Raw genomic sequence first — 21,003 nt, 5'->3', positions numbered from 1 at the left:
GTAGGTCTGTGTCTTTATTCCCGTCTTACCCCTAGGGTCTTCATGACCTTTTTTTCTTCGATTCCATATACATGTGTTAGCATATGGTATTTGTTTTTCTTTCTGACTTACTTCACTCTGTATGAGACTCTAGGTCCATCCACCTCACTACAAATAACTCAATTTCGTTTCTTTTTATGGCTAATATTTCATTGTATATATGTGCCACATCTTCTTTATCCATTCATCTGATGATGGACACTTAGGTTGCTTCCATGTCCTGGCTATTGTAAATAGAGCTGCAATGAACATTTTGGTACATGACTCTTTTTGAATTATGGTTTTCTCAGGGTATATGCCCAGTAGTGGGATTGCTGTGTCGTATGGTAATTCTTAGTTTTTTAAGGACCCTCCATACTGTTCTCCATAGTGGCTGTATCAATTTACATTCCCACCAGCAGTGCCAGAGTGTTGCCTTTTCTCCATACCCGCTCTAGCATTTACTGTTTCTAGATTTTTTGATGGTGGCCATTTTGTCCGGTGTAAGATGATAGCTCATTGTAGTTTTGATTTGCATTTCTCTAATGATGAATGATGTTGAGCATTCTTTCATGTGTTTGTTGGCAATCTGTATATCTATCTTCTTTGGAGAAATGTCTATTTAGGTCTTCTGCCCATTTTTGGATTGGGTTGTTTGTTTTTTTGATATTGAGCTGCATGAGCTGCTTGTAAAATTTGGAGATTAATCCTCTGTCCGTTGCTTCATTTGCAAATATTTTCCCCCATTGTGAGGGCTGTCTTTTGGTCTTGTTTATGGTTTCCTTTGCTGTGCAAAAGCTTTGAAGTTTCATTAGGTCCCATTTGTTTATTTTTGTTTTTATTTCCATTTCTCTAGGAGGTGGGTCAAAAAGGATCTTGCTGTGGTTTATGTCATAGAGTGTTCTGCCTGTTTTCCTCTAAGAGTTTGATAGTTTCTGGCCTTACATTTAGGTCTTTAATCCATTTTGAGCTTATTTTTGTATATGGTGTTAGGGAGTGTTCTAATTTCATACTTTTACATGTACCTGTCCAGTTTTCCCAGCACCACTTATTGAAGAGGCTCTTTTCTCCACTGTATGTTCTTCCCTCCTTTATCAAAGATAAGGTGACCATATGTGCATGGGTTTATCTCTGGGCTTTCTAAGCGGTTCCACTGATCTATATTTCTGTTTTTGTGGCAGTACCATACTGTCTTGATTACTGTAGCTTTGTAGTATAGTCTGAAGTCAGGGAGCCTGATTCCTAAGGTGTTCTGAATTTAAATGTTTTCTTGGTCTTCGGGAACTTACCTTATTAGCTAAGTAGATCTAAAGTTTGAGTCGGTTACTGCCTGAATTATGTTTGAGAGACAAACTCTAAAAAGACTTGATAAATACATATTTGAACTGATTCTTTAATTCTCTTGGCATATGATTTCAAGTATGTTTTTGAAAGATTAGGTCATCTTAACTCTCTTGAGAGATTCAATTTTCCTTCACCCTACTTGTTAAGTGTTAGTTTTCAAAGTCAAGAAAATAATAAAAGAGCTTCCTGCCTGGATGTTTTATAGAAGGGCTCCATGCAGTCTGAGTAGGGTCTTAAGCTTAATTTGTTCACTGAACTAGGCTACAGTCTAGTGCCTGGTTATAGAAGAGGACCACATCATCGTCTCCTACTTAAGTAATCAGACTGCTCGGGCACTTGACCTTTGCATTTCAGGTAAGAGTAGATGAGTATTAGTTTAGGGCGTAGGCAGAGGCATAGGTAACCTGTGAGAAACAGTAAACAGAAACGTAAACTTTCCTTTAAGCTTGGTGATTTCCTTATCTATTCATGGATGATTTAGTTTGTTATCTTATTTGGCTTATCCTTTTACTGTAGTTCCAAATAACCCTCTGACAAATGGCAAAAACAAACCAAAAAGGAACACTAGACAAGTTAGTACTATGAAACTCCTGATATGTTCTGTTTGTTTTGTTTTGTTTTGTTTTTGTGGTGGTGGGAAGCCCCTAATCCTTCTACATAAGGACATCATTCCCAACAGGTATACAGGGGACACACTAGTAAATTCTAAAGTTATTTTAAGTGTATTTGTTTTCATGGCATAACAATGGAAAATCTCATTGGATGGGGATTTTAAAGAAGAGTTTCTCAGTCATGGTCCTGCCTGTGAAACATAAGGAAGCAGCACTATCACTGCTCTGCAAGAACTTTGCCCAGGTCCACTCCCACCCACTTTCTGCTCAGTATGGCAACAGGTCAAAATCATTCATTCCTCACAAGGCCACTTTTTGAATAAATCATCAAGGTGAAATCTGGTAAGTCAGGAACCATTTGGTTATAATTTCCTTAATGAGAAGTATGGCAATGTGGCAAAATGAGGGATTTCAGTTATTTGGGGAACTTCTTTTAATGGATGGTCATAAAAAGGCTGTTTTATTTTTTGAGCTTTTCTCTATCATTTCATCCTCAGATTCAGCCCCAGGGAAAGGTGAAGGGGTAACTTAGCTGATATGCACAATACAGCTCACAGTCCCAGGTTCAGCTTTATTACCTAATAGAAGTCCAATCTCTGGAACATTAAAATTAATTGCTCCAAAGTTTAATTAAAAACACAATTTACAAATATTTAATATCTTCTGAAAAAGCATTTCCAAGTTAAGAATGAAAAAAATATATACATAATATATAATCAAATACCAGTTAGCTTCAAATCCCATCAGGTCCACACTCAGTAACATCAGTCTTTTTAGGTTCTTCAAAATCTGGAAGAAAAAAACCCCCTTCATTCAGTACTTTTTTCCTTTTAATTAGAAAAGGTATGTGAAGGTAAAAAAAAGGGTGACTTGCTAGCCCTTCTTTACTATGTTCCAGGTTACAGACTAGGTGCATCACTGTGGCTTTTTTTTTTTTTTTTTTGGCAAATGTATGAAATCTTTATTCCTTAGACAAGATGGAAAGAAAATAAATAGTTTATATGTTAACAGCAGAGACAAAACCTTTCAGATGTTACTTGGAGGGGGAAGACCAATGTTTACTTTTACTCACACTTAGCCCTCCACTCTCCCGGAGACACAGGGCACGTACCTTCTGTTAAATCTACAAAGGTGTTTTCAACCACCGGGGAGGGGATGGAAATCCCCATTGCTTTTCGGACTCCATACATGCTTACAATATCACCCGGAGTTACTTGCTGTGCAAGTTCTTTAAGGTTATTGGTCACTTGTTCAGCTGGAAAGAAAAATCAACATAAAGACAGTTCAAGGTACTGAAATGTGGTTCCTTTAGATAACTTAAAAAAAAAAAAACAAAAGCCCAATAAATATATAAGTGGCAAAAAATAAACTGTCCATGGTATTCACTTCAGTGTTACTTTATTGTGGTATCACTACTCAGAAATTTTCCCTTTAAGCACCCTTATTCTCCTACCAGAGGTACAACATACCAAGATGCATTTCTCTGTATGAGGGACCCAAGAGACAGATCATGTTGGGAGGGGGTCTGGTGCTCAAACGCTCATTCTGGGCTTCCTGGAGCTCTCTGAGCAGTTTGGTGGTCTCATCAAGTTTCCTCTGGAACACTTCAGCTTCTGTGTGGTAAGAAAAATAACTTACTAAGGACAACATGGACATACTTGTATTTGATCTTGTGCAATAAATTGAGTACTATGCTCTGGGGTTTTGCTATTTATTGGTTAGTTTTCTCTCCTCAAAGGGGTAATCCCCCTCAAATGAAATCAACACCACAGACATGCTTTACTATTCCACTGAAGCATGGCCAGTCAAGATGTTCCTGTAGTGAATGGCTATGTTAATCTGTGCTACTGTGACATTAAATCTTGACTGCCTGTGTCATGAAGTATTTCCTTCAAACCCTCTGGAGACACTTACCTTCCGAGTCAAAAACTTCAACTGGAGCTCCAAAGTTTGCTACTGCTTTCAGTGCTGTAAGCCTGTCTTGATTATTGGAGTCTAAATGCCCTGTTGGTTCGATTTCCGTAATCTGCTTTAAAAAAAAGATTAATTGAGCTTGCTAAGCCCTGACAGTGCTAGAAGGAGAAATTAAGAAGATGGCTTGTGTTTGTAAGCCAAGCTATAGAGTCATAATTCTGATGCCTATAAAAACCTTTAAAATGCCATTCCCAAATCCTGGCAAAAGTGTCCATAAATCACACTTCTTGGTAATGGAATGGTGTGTCTTACACAATCTGCATCACTTGTTTCATCACCACTCTAAAGATAAGCCTTGTTACTGCCGACACTGTGAAGCGCTTTTGGTGACTGTGACAAGGCTGCAGTTTCTGAGGTTCACAGGCAGTGTTTCAGTCTATACACTTGCACTCCCCTGTGGTAGATCTTGAACATAATAAGATACTTCCTGGGTCTCCTCCAGGCCCCAAAGCCAGGCCGTAGTATTGCACGGGAGAAACAAAATCCTAAAAAGGGTGGAATTTTATTTTTGGAATCACAAGACTCGGAGTTTTCCATAACCCCAACACTGCTTTTTAGGAACAGATCAATCCTGACAATGAGTAAACAAAAGTTAATGGTTCCTTTTATACTTTGGTATTGCACTCTCAGCTCGGACAGTCTGAACATCCTATTTCTCTACCGACATACGGGCTAAAAGTGTGTGGCGGAGAAAACCGTATCGGTACATATTGATACTTATGGTTTGCCATTTCGGCTGGGCCCTTACTTCTCTATTCAACAAACTTCTTACCCAGCTTTCTTTCCCATTCTGAAGTTTTCTTTCATTCTTGCCTGCTCACCAAGTACATGACCTTGCTTGGCTCCTCTTTCTTGGAAAATGACAGGATTTTGTCAGTACCATCTACACTACCATCTACATTTGCACCTGTCTTTACTTGATCTCACATCTTCAAGTTTCCTTTCCCTTCAAAGAGCTTACATCTCTCTGATCTTCAATGTCCCAGTTTTCCTCCAGTCATTTAACTCACGGTACCTTTATCTTGTCCCCACCATTTTACTGAAATTACTCTGATTAAGGTTACAAATGACACCTGCTGGTCTCCTCTTACTGGGCTTCTGTGCAGCATCTGACACTGCTGGACTCTTTCCTGCATTAATCTTCCATGGTTTTCCCACCTTAACTACTGGTCTCTCCAAGGTTCTGTTCTTTGGCCTTTTCCCAGGCTACGTGTTCTGCCTGGACAATCTCAGTCACCTAATACCTACAATAATTCTACCTTGACACCAGTGACTTCCAGATCCACACCTCCATTGATGTCTCAAATCACACTCACCAGCCCCGAAACCAAGTGAAATTTCTTTCCCTGCCAAAGGTGTGCTCCTTTTCCTGTATGTCGAATATGAGCTAACAATACTAATATCTACCTCGTGCAGGTCCTGTCAATTTTAGTTCTACTGTATTTCTCTTTATTGTACATCTTCATTCTCTTCCAATGTATTGTTATCTAAGCAAAAAATTAACTAGCGTAAGTCCCATAGCTTTTCACTGGTCCCCTCCCTCCAGCCCCTCTCTCGCCTCCACATTTGATCACAGCAGTCTAACTTCTAAAATCTCAACTTCTTAAGCACTGCATATATGACTCGTCATCATTTGGTCCTCAATACCTTTCCTCCTCTCTCCAGGTACCCTGTGGTCACTCACTTTCTGGGTGCTCTGCACATGTGCCTTGCCTGCTCAGATCTATTCAGGTCATTACACATGAAGTTCTACCCACTTCACACACCTGGCCCTGTGCTGCAGGAACCCTGTTCATCCTTCTAGACCCAGTTCATCCGGAAGTCCCTCTGTGAGGATCTCCTCAGCTGTCCAAAGCAGCTGGTTTCCCCAACCTGCGTTCCCACAACATGTACATTTATTCTGTACGGTAACTGGCTTTGGCTCCCTTGTTTACGTGCGTGCTTATCTACTGCACTCGCTGCTACTACATTCCCCACAGGCAAAAAAAGTTCTTCGATCTCAGGAGACACTCGATAAATATTTTTCTTTTAAAATAAAAGCTTTATCATTTAGGCTTTTTAGCTTATTCGCCATTTAAATATTTCTTATAAAGAGTAAAAAATATAATCACCTCCATTTCTTTTGCTGTGTCAAGCATCCTAGTTTGGCCTTCATCTTCAGGAGATGACTATAAGGATAAAGAAAAACACTTTATTAAAAGACATATAAAAAGGCAAATATCAAGGAAAATAGAAAAACATCAAGAGTTTCACGGCAAGATAAAAGGAATAAGAATATGTATTATCAAAATATAATTTTTTAAACCAAAAATGAATTAGATATAATTACTAGCATTTTGAGAGTATTTTGTGAGCCCAGAGTACGTATTACTGGTGACTTTAAGACTGACAGTTCTATGACCAATCAAGAAGCAACATACATGTTTAAGAAGATACTTGGTAAATAGCATACAAGGACCTAAATAAATGGAGCCTTATTTTCAGCAATAGGTGGTTGAAATCTCTGACAAAGAGAAGATAGGAGTACTCCAGGGTGTATTCTGCATAAAAAGAGGCAACACTTGCAGACAGCAGAGAATGTAAAATATTCAAATGCTACAGAGAACATGAAAACTTCCCATAATCCTAGTCTTCAGAGATACTGCATATATGAACAATACATGTATCATGCAAAAAAAATCAATCACGATCTGTTATCTTTTCTTGAAAGGTTATACAGTGATTTAACTGATTCCCAGTTTTAAAAAATTATAAACACTGTATTGCTTATATATCACTTCTATCTTAATTTGCTAGTATAAATTCTAAGAGGAACTGCTGGATCAAAGGGCAGAGGAACTTTAAATTTGAAATATATTGCCAAATCAACAAAATGAAAGACATGCAATTTTAGTTCAAGACTTTTAATTAATTCAGGTTAACTGCTGGGAAGGGTATAGTAAAAATATTTGTGAATTGATGTAAAGCTGAATGTTTTTTAGGTCATGTGAATGCAGTTTACGTGCTAAGATATAAGACTGTACAGCAGTTCTCACTGAACTTCAGGCGCTGACTCAGCTTTGCTGACAGGTCACCCAAGGACCAGCAGCCACAGGTACAGCGAGGGCAGAGGACAAGGCAACTACAGTCATAGCCACCAGGAAGAGTTATGACCCCCAGGAGATACAGGGTTCCTCTAACTATGGTGACAAGGACATTCTGGAGACCAACTCTCCTCTACACTGAAGGAACACTTTCTGGTTTTAATCTTTGAGCCAGGTCTCTGAATTATCCCAGATTATGAACTATGTCCAACTGAACTGGAGCTAGTTTACAAGTGTTAATACAATACAGCAATGAGGAAGCTTGTTACTTTTTTACTTGAGGCTCCACCACTGTATTATTACTATGTAATAAGGAAAAGGACATTCCCTATCATTTTAGTCAACTTAATGTCAAGCCAGTGAGCAAGACTTCCTTTTTTGTTGGGGCACAGAACACGAGCTGACTTCTGAGTTATAACCCCGTTTTTGATTCCTACGTTTCCAAGATGAGGAGATAAAGACAACCCTCTGGCCCTCACAGACCCTGGTAGCTGAGTTACGCGTTTCCGTTCATTGTCCTCCACCCATGGTCTCCACCCGGGCTGGGCTGTCTTTTCAGCGGAATGGAGTTCAGCTGTCACACTGGTAAATCCCATGGTTTCATAACACTGATGACTAACACCTGAGGGCCAATGATAAATCACTGTTTCTTTAGCAGTATTCTTACCATCTCCAACTCCTGCAGGGTTCTAGAATGTCCTCCTTTTGTTAAAACATCCAGTAAACTATCTGCCATAACATATGGATAATCTTGGCATGTGGCCAAAAACTCATGGATGCTGAAAGAGAGTGTGTTGGGAAAGTCACTTTCATACAAATCATCTCCACTGGCGTAATCTTCCTATCATAGCCAACTGTTTCATTAGATGCCCTTAATTTATACCCCATGATGTGAAACTTTCCATCTGGACACAACACTGTATTTACATATTTACCAGTGATCAAGTTATCATCACAAGAGAATTAAACAATACCAAGAACACCATGAAAAGGAAATGCTCCTGGGGAAAACTTCAAAGAGAAACAAGACCTCAGTGATGGAGGGGATCAGGGCTCAGCCTCTGGAATTCTTTGCTTCTCCCCTTCACTTCCTCCCTAAGGTGATCGTATTCACCTCAGGACTCTCACATATACTAAAAGACTCTAAAAGTCACACCTCCAGTTTGGACCACACTCTGGACAGCTCCATTTGGAGGTCTAATAGGCTCAAAATGTCCAAAATTGAGTTGCTGGATCTTCCTCCCGAAGTAGTCCTAAAATCTTCCCCTTCTCAGTAAAGAGCAATGTCATCCTTTTAGGCTTGGTCTAAAACCCTGGAGTCCTCCTTGACTTTGCTCTCTCACACCCCACTTCAGTGAGTCAAGAAATCCTCCTGGCTGACTACTGATCCCTTCTCAGCACCTCAGCCACCACTCCCACGGTCCAGTTCTCATCTGGATTATGACAGCTGTTACTCTGTTTCTTCCCTTGCCCCCCTGCAATCTGTTTTCCACAGAGCAGCCATAGTGCGCCTTTTAAAATTATAAGCCAGACTTGGTCACTACTCTGCTCAAAAGCCACCAATATTTTCCCATCTCACTTAGAATAAAATGCCAAGTCCTTACAAAGATCTACTCCCACCAGTTATTTCCCCTACTCTTCCTGTCCCTTACTGCTCTTCTTGGTCTCTAAATGTGTCAGGCAGGTTCCCACCTCAGGGCTTTCGCACAGCTATTCCACTGGCTGGAATGTTCTTCTTTCAGATGGCAGCAACGCTTGCTTCTTTACTGCCTTCAGTTTTGCTCAATGTTCACTTAGCAAAGCCTTCCTTGACTACCCTATTTAAAACAGCACCCCTCTCCCAATCCTAGCACTATCTTCCTTTACTTCTTTACTTTTCTTCAAAACACCTGTTACCACCTGACAGGAGGGCATGGGTCTTTGTCAGCATTGTTTCCCAGGGGAATCCCCAGTATCTAGACGAATGCCTGGAAAATAAGGCACCTGCAATGCCTGTATGTGGAATGCATGGATGAATAATCCAGAAAGAATTTATTCAAGCTGGTGAGAAGAGGTCTAAAGGATATACAAATGGCTTGATCTTAAACCACAGTCACTGACTAAGGACCCCGCCTTATAAAAACACTGCCGCCACTACCACCATACATATATAGAAGTGAACAATCCCCCCTTTGTCAGAACACCAGGAGACTGGTTAATCTATTGGGTTAAATTCTTACATATGACGAAGTTAACAAAGTGCCAGGGCCCAGGAGGAATAACCCAAGCTCAGTGTCCCACCCCAAGCCAGAATCCCAGTAAATCAGGACATTTCATTATGTTGATGGGATGCAAAGTACCCAACATCCTAAATAAGAACACAAAGTTATCTTCCCACAGAAACAATAAGGGATAGTTGAGTGTAACTGCAATGGTCTACTGGTACGTGACAGGTCAAACAGGCTTGGATGTGGGTTGCGTTAGGAATCGAATCATGTCCTACCTCTGATCTTGGGGAAAATGGGTTGTGGCTTCCCAAACTGATCAAATTTGGAACAACTCACTGATACACAAAACTGTTACAGTAAAGCAGGTGGCACGTCAACATTTTGAAGCAACAAGCTCCTGAATTTTAGTAAGAATCTTTAAAAAGATATTTTTGTAAGAATTAAAATACTACAGATGCCAACATCAGAAAATATTAGGGAGATACATTCTTTCTTTAAAATATATGGTCTCTATTAAAGAACGATGATAACTAAGGGTCTATTTAATTACTGTCAATTAAAAAAATTACTGAACACATTTTCTACCAATTGAATAACTCTGTAAGTCTATCAATAGATCACTTATGTATATCAGTATTTTAGGACAATGTAGCACTCAGAATACTGACGAACTGGTGACTCACCTGAAATCACTCGGGAGGTCAGAGTCTTCCCCATAGGTTGAATAGATTAAATCAGAATCGTCCTTGCTGATGTTTGCAAATGTGGAGTCATAATGTGGTGCATAAGAACTGTAGGGTCCATAATTCAAGTATAACACTGTTGATAAAAACACACACACACAAAACCACAATACCATTCTTTAACTTGTATGTCAATCTATTTTTTTGTTTATTAAAGATTATTCCCTTCTAACTTTGCTACTTTATTGACTGGCATACAAATTTAGGGTAAACATTTTCTCCAAACATGTATTTGTGAAGTCACAACTCAGGTGAATCTTTGCCCACAAAGCAGAGAGGAAAAAAAAGAAATAACAAAACTCATTTTGAATACTAACACTGATTTTTTCAGGGGCTTCCCTGGTGGCACAGTGGTTAAGAATCCACCTGCCAATGCAGGGGACACGGGTTTGAGCCCTGGTCCAGGAAGATCTCACATGCTGCGGAGCAACTAAGCCCGTGCGCCAGAACTACTGAGCCTGTGCTCTAGAGCCCGCAAGCCACAACTACTGAGCCCACATGCCACAACTACTGAAGCCTACACGTCTAGAGCCCGTGCTCCGCAACAAGAAGCCACCGCAATGAGAAGCCCAGCACCACAACGAAGAGTAGCGCCCGCTCGCTACAACTAGAGAAAGCCCACGCACAGCAACAAAGACCCAACGCAGCCAAAAATAAATAAATTTAGGAAAAAAAATACTGATTTTTCAGTTTCTTAATAAAATAGCTAATTAATGTTGCAAAAATACCATAAAGAGAGTGCTTCTTTTCCTCAGCTCCTTGAGAAAGAGAGAAGAGAAAAAACTTGACTACCATGTGGGAGCCTTACCTGGAGTTACCTTGTTCCTTTTATCTTCTTTGAACCCCTGCAAAGTATTCACTCCAGACTGAAGTCTTCCAGTCGTCATTCCCAGTCTCACAGGGCAGTAGCCTGGTTCTAAAACATAAGAGTGAGCACGGTGGAGGCAGCTCATGTGGCAGTGATCCAGATGGCGCTCTCACTCAGCGTCTGTGCGCACACTGCTTCATGCCATTCACGTGACTCTGGGCAGCCCTTGCTCTACCCATTTTTAACATAAGAAAATCTGAGCTTAGAAAGGCAGGAACGTACGCGGACCAAAATCTGGTCCTTTTCATTATACTCTACTGCATCCTGGAATTCTTTATAATCATGTTGCACTTCACTTTAAAAAACATGTTTAAAGTTTTTTAAACATGGACTTTTAAAAAATTTTTCTTTTGGCCACACCCCGCAGCATGTGGGATCTTAGTTCCCCCACCAGGGATCAAACCTGTGCCCTCTGCATTGGGAGTGTGGAGTCTTAACCACTGGACAGCCAGGGAAGTCCTGAAGGTCGGATCTTTTAATGTTAAGATGATGCAAGTAAACCAGTAGAAAAGGTCAAGTAAAAGACTAAGGGAAAATACATGATTAAAGACAAGAACTCATAATATATTCAGGATAAGTTAATCTGAATTAATCTGAGGCAGACTTGCACTGCAGGGAAGAATAGTCTTTAAAGATGTGATGTCTGTAAACCAGGAACGAACCCCTGTAATGATGCTAGAAATCTGTGATACAAGCATAAGAACTGAGAAGGATGGTATCAGGAGAAAACGTGGTCTCTAACAAATTCCAACAGAAAGGACATTTTCTCTTGAAGAAGAGACAAGATGATTTTTGTAGCAATGACCACCCTGGAATAGAGTCTACTGCCACATGTGATCAGTGTGATAAAATAAACGCACTTGAGAGAAACTTCAAACACCTAAATCAGATCTTCTGGAATTTGGTGTCCTAATTGGTACTAGTGCCTCCAACCAGGAGGATGGAGCTGAGACAGGGACATCTTCTGCCTTAAACCAGTAAACTGGCCTCCTGGGGGAGCTGCTGTGTGTGTGAGGAGTCAGGTCAGCGCTGGCCACATTTGATAATGCCTACAGAAGCAGGAAATCCAGAAAACCAGACCAAGAGCAGAGACCAGACCCCAAGTACAAAGAAAGGGGCAGATCTTAAGGTGTGACCTAAATCAACTTAGCTGCGTCACCACATTTTCATCACGGCTATACTACAGAGAGCAATACTCTCAATCCTGTGGCATTTTCTTTTTTATTTTTCTCCCCTGTGGCATTTTCTTTGACCCAAGACCCTAAAAAGTTCGTATGAAAAGTTCATATAAAAGTAAAAAATGAGTTTTGTTCTGAAAACATAGCACCAGTTCCTTTTCTTCTAAGTAAGGAGGCTATTAATGTTCTCCTTCAGCATTTCAAGAGTGGAATGCAATGCTCAAAGAGAACACTGACAGGCTTGCGTCAAATGCATCAAGCTCTTCTCTGCTTCAAGGTGTTTTTTTTACCTGTTATTCCCCAATCCCTTACCCACCATTTTGGGATCAACCTAAACATCTCTTAAGGAAGCCCTCTCTGACCCCCAGACACGAGACAGATATATCCTGTTACTACTCTGCCGCTCTTTTCCTCTGATGTACTGATTCATGGTGGACAAGTTGCCATCTCTTTACATGATTCTTTTTGTTTGTGTCCTCCTTTCCCCAGTCCACAGAACGTAAGGGGGACTTGTCTCTTCTTGTGTTGCTCCCTTTTTACACCTAGCTCCACCTCAAGCTTCTAAGACAGTGTCTTGCTCATGGCAAACAATAAATAATGGAGACTATTTCCTGAAGTGCAGGAATTTTGTCATTATTCATTTTTGTATCTCCAATTAACTCTCTCCTAATGGTAGTATGAAAACAGATATTTATAAAATATTCTCATGCTTATCACATGATTTTCCCCTCAGATGAATGACATAAATTTCCCATTCTTACATCAAGGTTTAAAATATTCCCTATACTACTTCCATTAAAATATCATTTGAGAAAATGTAAGTATGACTTGAGTTTCTAAAATAGTGATCCCCAACCTTTGTAAACTTTCTATCAACCACAGTGAAAGATATGTCATTAACTATATATTATTCCATTCCCATTAAAGTACTACATGGCATATATATTCATTTTATTCCCTGAAATTAAATAGTCAAGTTAAATTTATTATGCCATAGTCTGAGGGTTTTGAGATACTTCAAGAAATAACTGAGCCTTTATACCAGAGTCTCTTAAAACCAGGGCTAGAAATGACTGCCTAATATTTTGGCTTTGTTAATGGTGGGTATGATACTCCAGGCACTTTATATTTTAAAGAAAACTTGATCTGTAGTGTACTTATTTGGGATGAAATAAAGTTAGGCTAGCTGTTAGCGTGAAGTACACCATGCCTAGCCAAGTTCTTTACGGATGATGATACAGTTAGGTTTATCGATATTCAGACTTGTTGCTTTAAAATGTTAACCCGGGTTACTGCTCTTTTCCAAATTAGCATCAAGTTCAAAGTTCATGCACAGTCTAATTCTGTGAACTTACCTCCTACAACAGGATCCACAGGATGGAGAAGTCCCAATGTTGTTGTTCCATCTGGTTTCCTCCTTTCAAATTCACACTGCAATGACCCAAAGTATTCAAATGGCATGAACAGTTTTATATACCATATGTACATATGCTGCTCATCAGAAAACCTTACCTTAGTTTAGTCAAGCTAATATTACAGGTAGCGATCATCACTATACTCAGATATCAACTTTCACACCTGTCTCCATGCACACAGGTGTTGATGGGTTAAAGAAATGAAGGTTAGAGAAATCTCAGAATTTTGAAGAGCTGTGTGGGTCCTTAAGGTCACCGAGTTCTGTTCACTCTATTAAAAAAGGATACTGAAGGCCAGGGAAGGGGAGTGACTTGCCCAAAGTCATGTATTAATTCATTTGGTTTTAGAACCAACGTGCTATACAATATGACTTGAAAAGACCAGTACATAAATGTTTTCTTTGTAAGCTTTAAGTCTGTGGTTCATTTTCCAACTTTAGAACACATTAACATCACTTAAAAAAACAAACAAACCCAAATCCCTTTATACAGTAACAGAGGACAATACTATATACTTTACAAACCAAGTATATTATTACTTTTTCTTTTTGTGAGTGTTCTCCTTAAGAACTCTATGGCAGATATGGATTAAAAGGACACAAGCAACTTAAAAACTGTAAGTTTCAGACAACCCGAATCAGTAGGTAACGAAACGAAAGGAAAAGCTTGATCACCTGACTATTAACGAGCCGCCTGGTCAGCTTTCCTCCAGATTCCTTAACAATGCGGTCAATCTGCTCCTGCTCTCTTTCTACATTATTGCTTTTAAATTTATCTTCAAGTACATCTTTGTCTTTCCTGAAAACACACATTAGTACTAAGTAAAAAAAAAAAAAGATAAGATGAAAACATTAAAATGTAATTCCAAATATGAATACAACTAAAGTGGAGAAATTTGCGCTACTGACACCAATTAAAACTTTGTTCCTTAATGACCTGGTAAGGGGCCCTAATAACACACCAACAGTAAGGCAAACCAAGTAGTTGGCTAGTTCCCTCCCTTTTTGTGTCCAGTGTTACTTGCTCTAAACGTTTTTCTTAGAAGATTCACAAAAATGAAACTCCACCTCAAATATGTTTTAAAAGGGGAGGGGCATACAATTTGTATTTATTAAGTTCAATATTTAAAATTAAAATAAATGTACATTTAAAATGTATAAATCTTAGAAATATAACAAAAACTTGTCACAAGTTTACTTTCTTTGCATTATGACAGCAGAAATCGCACACTGCTAACTAAACCCTTCTCCCAGAGTTGACAGCGAGGTGCTGGGCATCAGAGTAGGCAGTGGTGTGAGCAGGATATACACGACTGCGTCCGGCCATGCCAGCTGCTGCCCAGTAGGACCAGTGGCTCATTACTGCTCCTACCAGCTGACACTGAGTGGAAAACATGCACACATCTCAGCGATAGCCCATCTGTTTAGAAGGTAGCTTTAACTGTGCTTAGGCTTAAGTACGGTCTGAACTCCTTTGTGGAATGAAATAATGAATACACTTTTTTCTTAAACAAATAGTTCTACTAAAATAAACTCACAGACAATTATGAGTCCCTAAAGGTAATTTACTGGTTTTAAAACTACTTTCATACAGAATAGACATTCAGAACTATTTTCTGAACTGTGTTTGGACAATTCCATATAATGCTTTGCATGAGAAGAAGGGTATCAAATCATCAAAATGGACTTTCAGGACAAAACCCAACCAACCATGGACCCAAGGCAGGCCCCCAATCAGTATTTTCTCCCGATACTGGTGTGAAAAAGACAGCTTAACCTTAATATTCCAAAGATTCTTTACTTTTTATTTTCCTTATTGGGACTCTTGAAGCCTTGTGCCTCAGTGTCTCCAGAGTCTTCCCTCTCTCTTGGCCAGCAGCCGCTGTCCTCCCCACTCTGCGAGGTGTCTGTTCTATCTTTCTGCTTTCGACTTTTTTGCAAGTCTGCCATGAAGTCTATGCTCTGCTTCAGGCTCTGAATTCTCTCCTAAAAATATTCAAGAATATTCTTATTGAATGTTTGTCATTCATTTTGAAAGTAATGCATTTTTTCCCCCACAAGAGTTTGCACTTATCCTGTTATTAACTAGGGAAGAAAAACAATTGAATGTAATCATACCAACAGAGTAGAATATTTAGGAACCAGGACAATAAAGTCTATTCCTTCAATGCAGATAATTTCCAACATAAGAGAATGCTCTATAACTTTGCTGCATTATCAAAAAGTTCACAGAAGAGAAAGTGTGAATAAATACTAAGTATTCTTTGCAGTACTAAATTTAAAAAGTAAAATTTAGTTTAATAGGATGTTAAAGTTTTATATTTAACAGAATGGTTTTATCTTCTGAAATTTAAGAATTATCAGGTATTTAAAACCTAGAGCACGTGAACATGTGAAGATCCCTTACATTCTGGTATCCTGGGATAATCAATGATGATTCTGGCATTTTTCTCTGTGTGAAAACATGCCTCAAGGAGAATAAAAAGGCTGCTAGCATAGTTTCTTTTTCAGAGTGCATAATGTTCTAACCAAAGAAGTACTGTTTCTGTTTTGTGAAACATGCTGAATTTTCCACTGCATTGATACGCTGTGAAATTTTCATGGTGGTTAAGGACTTGAGGTTTCTGGACAAATGTTAAAGAGGCAGATTTGTTCCCAGTGACTGTTCTGCGTTTTATTTCTGAGTGTTGTCACTGGATAAAATATGGACTGCAGTCTCCTCAGGGCTGCACAGCAACAGCAGGGAAGACTTCTGTGGAATAATAGAAACTAGAACTGGAAGGGACCAGAGGTCATTCAAATAAGAACAGTGTAGCCCAGAAATGCTAAATGACTCACCTAAAGTCACAGAACCAGTGACCAAGACCAGGCCTCTTGTCTCTCACGATGGGGACTTTCCTCATCATACTCTGCTGTATTAGCAGTACAGACTGAGAGCCTCAAGAAATGAACCCTGCTATTTTTACTGGACTATAATTTTAAAATAATCTTAAAACTATTTAAGCAATATATTTTATGGTAGACAAAGACATGGGTAGAGGAGAAAATAAATACCTTGTTAATTTATTATCCGGAGAGGAAAAGTGTTAACAGGTTTAACATTCTAGTATTTTTCTAAGCATTACACATATTAGCAAATCGGAATTATAATGAACATTTTGTAACAAGCAAAGTTTCTTTTTTTTTTCAGTTAATAAACTGCAAGTATCTCCCTTCTGTATCATAAAATATTGTTAACAACTGTATAGTATTTCATCCCAGTGCGTCTCATGGTTTAATTAACGACCCTTACTGGACATTTAGCTTATTTCCAAGTTTCTCCTATTATAAATAAAAGTCTCCAGGAATCTCTATCTCTTTAGAATAAATCCTAGGAGTAAAAATACTAGGTCAAAGGGAATGAGTATTTTTAAGGCTTCTGATGTGTACTACCAAACTGCTTTCTAGAAAAACTGTAACAATTAATAGTATTTGAAAGTTTCACCAGTGTTTGAAATTTTCTCTGAATCCCTGGCAAACTGATTAGTACCATTAAAAAAAAATTACTAATTTGATTTTTAAAAACAGGTTTTATTTTAATACACACTTAAAAAATACTAGTGATTCTTTCTGTGTGCATTTACTGGCCATTCGTGTTTCCCCTTGTGCATGTCACTTAAGCCACTTCTTAACTCATCTATTTCTAGCACCTGAAACGGAGGTTGGCACATAGTAGGCACTCAATAAATGCTGGTTAAATGAATGGGCTTAGATCACAAAGTTCTCAGTAACCTATTTAATTTCCATTCTAGAGTTTTATAAAGCAGAACCTACATTTAATAATGTTTTCAGATTTTTAGAAAAACATAATATGCATAAAATTAAAATAATTCAATTAGAGAAATTTTCTAAATTTCAACACAAGTCATGGAAAAAAATTGAGTTTAATTAATTTTAATTTGAAAGCAATGTCTTTTTTGGTAACTAAAATGTCTCCAAATCAGCATACTGTTTATTAATTCTCAATTTTACAAATGTCTAAAGGGTTTGATTCTTTGCCATTAATAACAGCTAACACCTACTGAGTGCTCACTCACATAGCGGGTATAATTTTATAAGGTAAGTACTACTGTTATGCCATTTTACGTGATGGGAAAAAGGCTGAGAAAGGTTACATGGCCTGCGTAAGATCACACAGAGTCTCAATAACACAGCCAGGACCTGAACCTTGATTAGTCTGATCCAAAGCCACTATGCTATGAATAGTACTGTTTATACTATAATGCAGCATTTAGTATTTGGGAGATCAAAAGAATTATTCTGCGTATGTCCACTTTTTATAAAAGTAACACATCTAATAGTCACCTAATAGTCACTACTTGTGTGTAACTGAAAAAATGATGAATGACTGCTCTACAATCTTTACACTGAATTCAAAAACAGTTATCTTTGAAAAGACACCATTCACGGAAGGGTGTACTGGGCTCTCTTGGGAGATGTACTATTAAAAGAGTAATTCAGAAGGTCTAAATTTAAACATTTAAAAATCACTACTGTAAGGGTCTCTCCCATCTAGGGTGGAGAGAACAGTCAACAGGAAGCTATAACACAGGATGCGTAGGGCTCCTCAACAGGAAGAGATCTGAAAACAGGGAAGACAACAGAGAGAGAAAAGGGAAAGTGGAAAAGAAAGGTTTTCTTCCTGTGCTTCCAGCCATCCCATCCCCAATAAAATACAAGAGATACTGGAGTCGTTTACATGTTATATTAACTACATTATTTAAAGATGAGAAAACAGTGGTAGATCAAAGTTGAAAATTTTACTTGTATATGTTATGTTTGCGAATTAAACTTTATCCTAAAAATTCAATGTACATATTTTGGAGTGACTAAACACTGCATTTGTTGGGTGCACTTTTACTTCAAATACAAAAACAGCAAGTATTTGCAGGTTTTTAAAACTGGAATATGGCTTGGTTCTGGATTCTGAGTTTTTCTGCAAAGAATGGGATAAACATTTTATATTCTCCTTTCCTCTGCATATTTTGCCAAAGATGGGTAACTGGCTTACATTACAGTTTCCCAAGTCTCTAGGAAAGGGTTGGAATTGATGTTGTCTAAATATTAGGAGTGCAAGAATGAACACCAGTCCAAATGTTTTTCTTTCCTCCGTTAAGTGGATACAAGAATCTTTCAGAGCCAAGCACACAGACACTAAGACATCTGCGCACCAAGGCAATTCTTTAAATGTAAAACTGTGATACAAACGATCACATTTGATATAAAAATTGGAAAACCATGTGCATCTACACATGACTCATTTCTACTATTCTCTAATTCCCTTGAATTTGAACCCGAGCCCTTGATTCTGATTTCTTTCTCCTCATACCCACTCATTTCTCTTTGCAAAATCCCCCTCACATCTTGTTCTTCTTGATCTCCTCCTTACTCTAGCTCTTTCTAAAATCAGCACATTAATGCTAGCAATTATCTCTGAGATCTCAGATTAAACCTTCTTCTCTACAGATAAGAACACTGAGGCCCAGGGTGGTTAATGGGCCCAGGGTGGGCCAAGGTTCAAAAGTTAGAGGAAAAGAGCTAAAACTAGAACTCAGTCTTCTGACTTCCCGCTGTGATAAGGTGCCAGGTTTGTCTCAGTTAATTTTCCATCCTATGCAGAGTTGTGAGTAAAACCTCGAAAGACGTGATTTATCTTGTGAGCTCTCCTCTTCTCCCAGCAGATGCACATGATCACCTCAATTTGCCCTTCAAGGTCATTCATCAGCCATCACTCTGAGATGAGACTCCCGTCACTTTCTGCCACTATCTACAGTATCTCTGTTTTGAATAAGTTATCAGATTAAGCTCCCTCATGAAGCTTGATGATGATGATGTGTCTGCGTCTCTGCACACGTTTCTCCCATGTCAAATGCCTTACTATGTGCAACAGTTCTTATCCTTCAAAGGAAAGTCTGCTCCTGTGGGGAGGTGGCTTTGAGACAATTCCAAATTATCGTTCATTTGTGTATTTTGTTTCTTTCTACTCGAAGAAGTTCCTGTGCTTCACCAGAACATTAGATTCCATCCCTACAAAGGGAAATAGAGAGCTTTCCTTCTAAAAGGTCTCATAATTCATGTAATCTATCCTGTCCTGGAATTCATGTTGATGTTTGTTTCACAGCCAATGTAAGTCTATCTGGTGAATACCAACTCAAGAGCCTCTTAAGTAAATAATTACAAGTGACTGCCAATATTTATTTCTATCAATTCCAAATGAGAATCTTCCTGCTTTAATTTTCTTTTCTATGTTAAAAATTTTTTTTCATTTAATATTTCCTACTTTTAATATCATCTGCCTATAAAATAAAACCAGTACTGTATTGGATCTGTATCACTATAACCAAAAAACAAAGGGATATAGATTTTTATAACAATTATTATTTATGACAAAGAATTTCCTTTACCTGGCTAAGAATTTTCATCCCTGAGTGCAATAGCTTCTTTGCAGCTTTATAATAAATGGTCTCTGGTTTGTTGTAAATCATAGCATTAGTACACATTAGTTTGAAGTTATCCTGCAGAGAAAATATTAGGAAGAAATACATTAAAATGAAACAAAGTACCCTCCTGTCCTGTTTGAAATCATGCAGGTCTTCAAGAAATTAAAAACAACCACCACCACCAAAAAAACCCCCCCAAAACAAAAACAAACCAACAAAACCCGCTCCCATCCTTTTACTGTTTACTAAGCAATGTTAACAGCAATTTATTAAGTTTTAAAATTCACTAACAGGGCTTCCCTGGTGGCACAGTGGTTAAGAATCTGCCTGCTAATGCAGGGGACATGGGTTCGAGCCCTGGTACGGGAAGATCCCACATGCCGTGGAGCAACTAAGCCCATGCGCCACAACTACTGAGCCTGCGAGCCACAACTACTGAAGCCCACACACCTAGAGCCCATGCTGTTCAACAAGAGAAGCCACCACAATGAGAAGCCCGCACACGGCAACGAAGAGTAGCCCCTGCTCGCCACAACTAGAGAAAGCCCACACGCAACAAAGACCCAACGCAGCCAAAAAAAAAAAAAAAAAAGAAAGAAAAAACTTAAACTTAAAAAAAAATTAAAAAAATAAAACGCACTAACAAAACGAATACTGCTAAATTAAATATCCTACTACATTCCTTTCCAAATTCTTAAACATTCTATAGTAACTATATAAATTTTAGATCCCGAGATAAAATTTTAAAATCGGTTTCTTCAGTACAATCTTATTGCACAAAAAAAGAATTAGAAGAAAATACTTCTATCTTATATTTAATAATTTTAACTGTGTACTTCATTTAATTAAAAAATATTCTTAGTTTTAAAACAAACATCTTAATTCTCCAGTTATGAGTTAAATGTTTTACTTCAGATCCTGACTGAAAACTGGGACAATATTAAATTATCACAATATTTCCTACCAGATTCAAATTAACTGAGCAAAAATGGCAAAACATTTACACTAATTTTCTTTTAAGTGTTTGGATACTGTTATAAGCTAAACATAATTTGCAGAATGTTGCAAAATCATGCCAACCTGA

General features: G+C 38.4%; 1 protein-coding gene across 2 annotated transcripts in view; it reads right to left on the bottom strand.

Moving 5' to 3' along the window:
• Positions 1 to 959: 959 nt before the first annotated feature.
• BRD7 (bromodomain containing 7) overlaps positions 960 to 21,003 on the bottom strand; it is a 39,925-nt gene continuing 19,881 nt past the window's right edge. Inside the window, exons 6-17 of one of the 2 annotated variants that reach the window (XM_079906799.1) lie at positions 19,884 to 19,994; positions 15,242 to 15,426; positions 14,116 to 14,239; positions 13,382 to 13,457; positions 10,789 to 10,896; positions 9,921 to 10,056; positions 7,698 to 7,809; positions 6,059 to 6,115; positions 3,888 to 4,002; positions 3,443 to 3,586; positions 3,085 to 3,228; positions 960 to 2,762 (exon numbers count right to left, since the gene is read on the bottom strand). In XM_079906799.1, the coding sequence (XP_079762925.1) occupies positions 2,707 to 2,762; positions 3,085 to 3,228; positions 3,443 to 3,586; positions 3,888 to 4,002; positions 6,059 to 6,115; positions 7,698 to 7,809; positions 9,921 to 10,056; positions 10,789 to 10,896; positions 13,382 to 13,457; positions 14,116 to 14,239; positions 15,242 to 15,426; positions 19,884 to 19,994 (1,368 nt within the window). In that variant the 3' untranslated portion in view covers positions 960 to 2,706. The remainder of the gene's footprint in view (positions 2,763 to 3,084; positions 3,229 to 3,442; positions 3,587 to 3,887; positions 4,003 to 6,058; positions 6,116 to 7,697; positions 7,810 to 9,920; positions 10,057 to 10,788; positions 10,897 to 13,381; positions 13,458 to 14,115; positions 14,240 to 15,241; positions 15,427 to 19,883; positions 19,995 to 21,003) is intronic. The other variant, XM_079906800.1, reaches the window with a different exon arrangement.

Source organism: Stenella coeruleoalba, assembly GCF_951394435.1.
Source record: "Stenella coeruleoalba genome assembly, chromosome: 20".
Taxonomy (NCBI): domain Eukaryota; kingdom Metazoa; phylum Chordata; class Mammalia; order Artiodactyla; family Delphinidae; genus Stenella; species Stenella coeruleoalba.
Note: the sequence above shows the minus strand (reverse complement) of the source record. Positions and strands in the feature narration are given on the sequence as shown.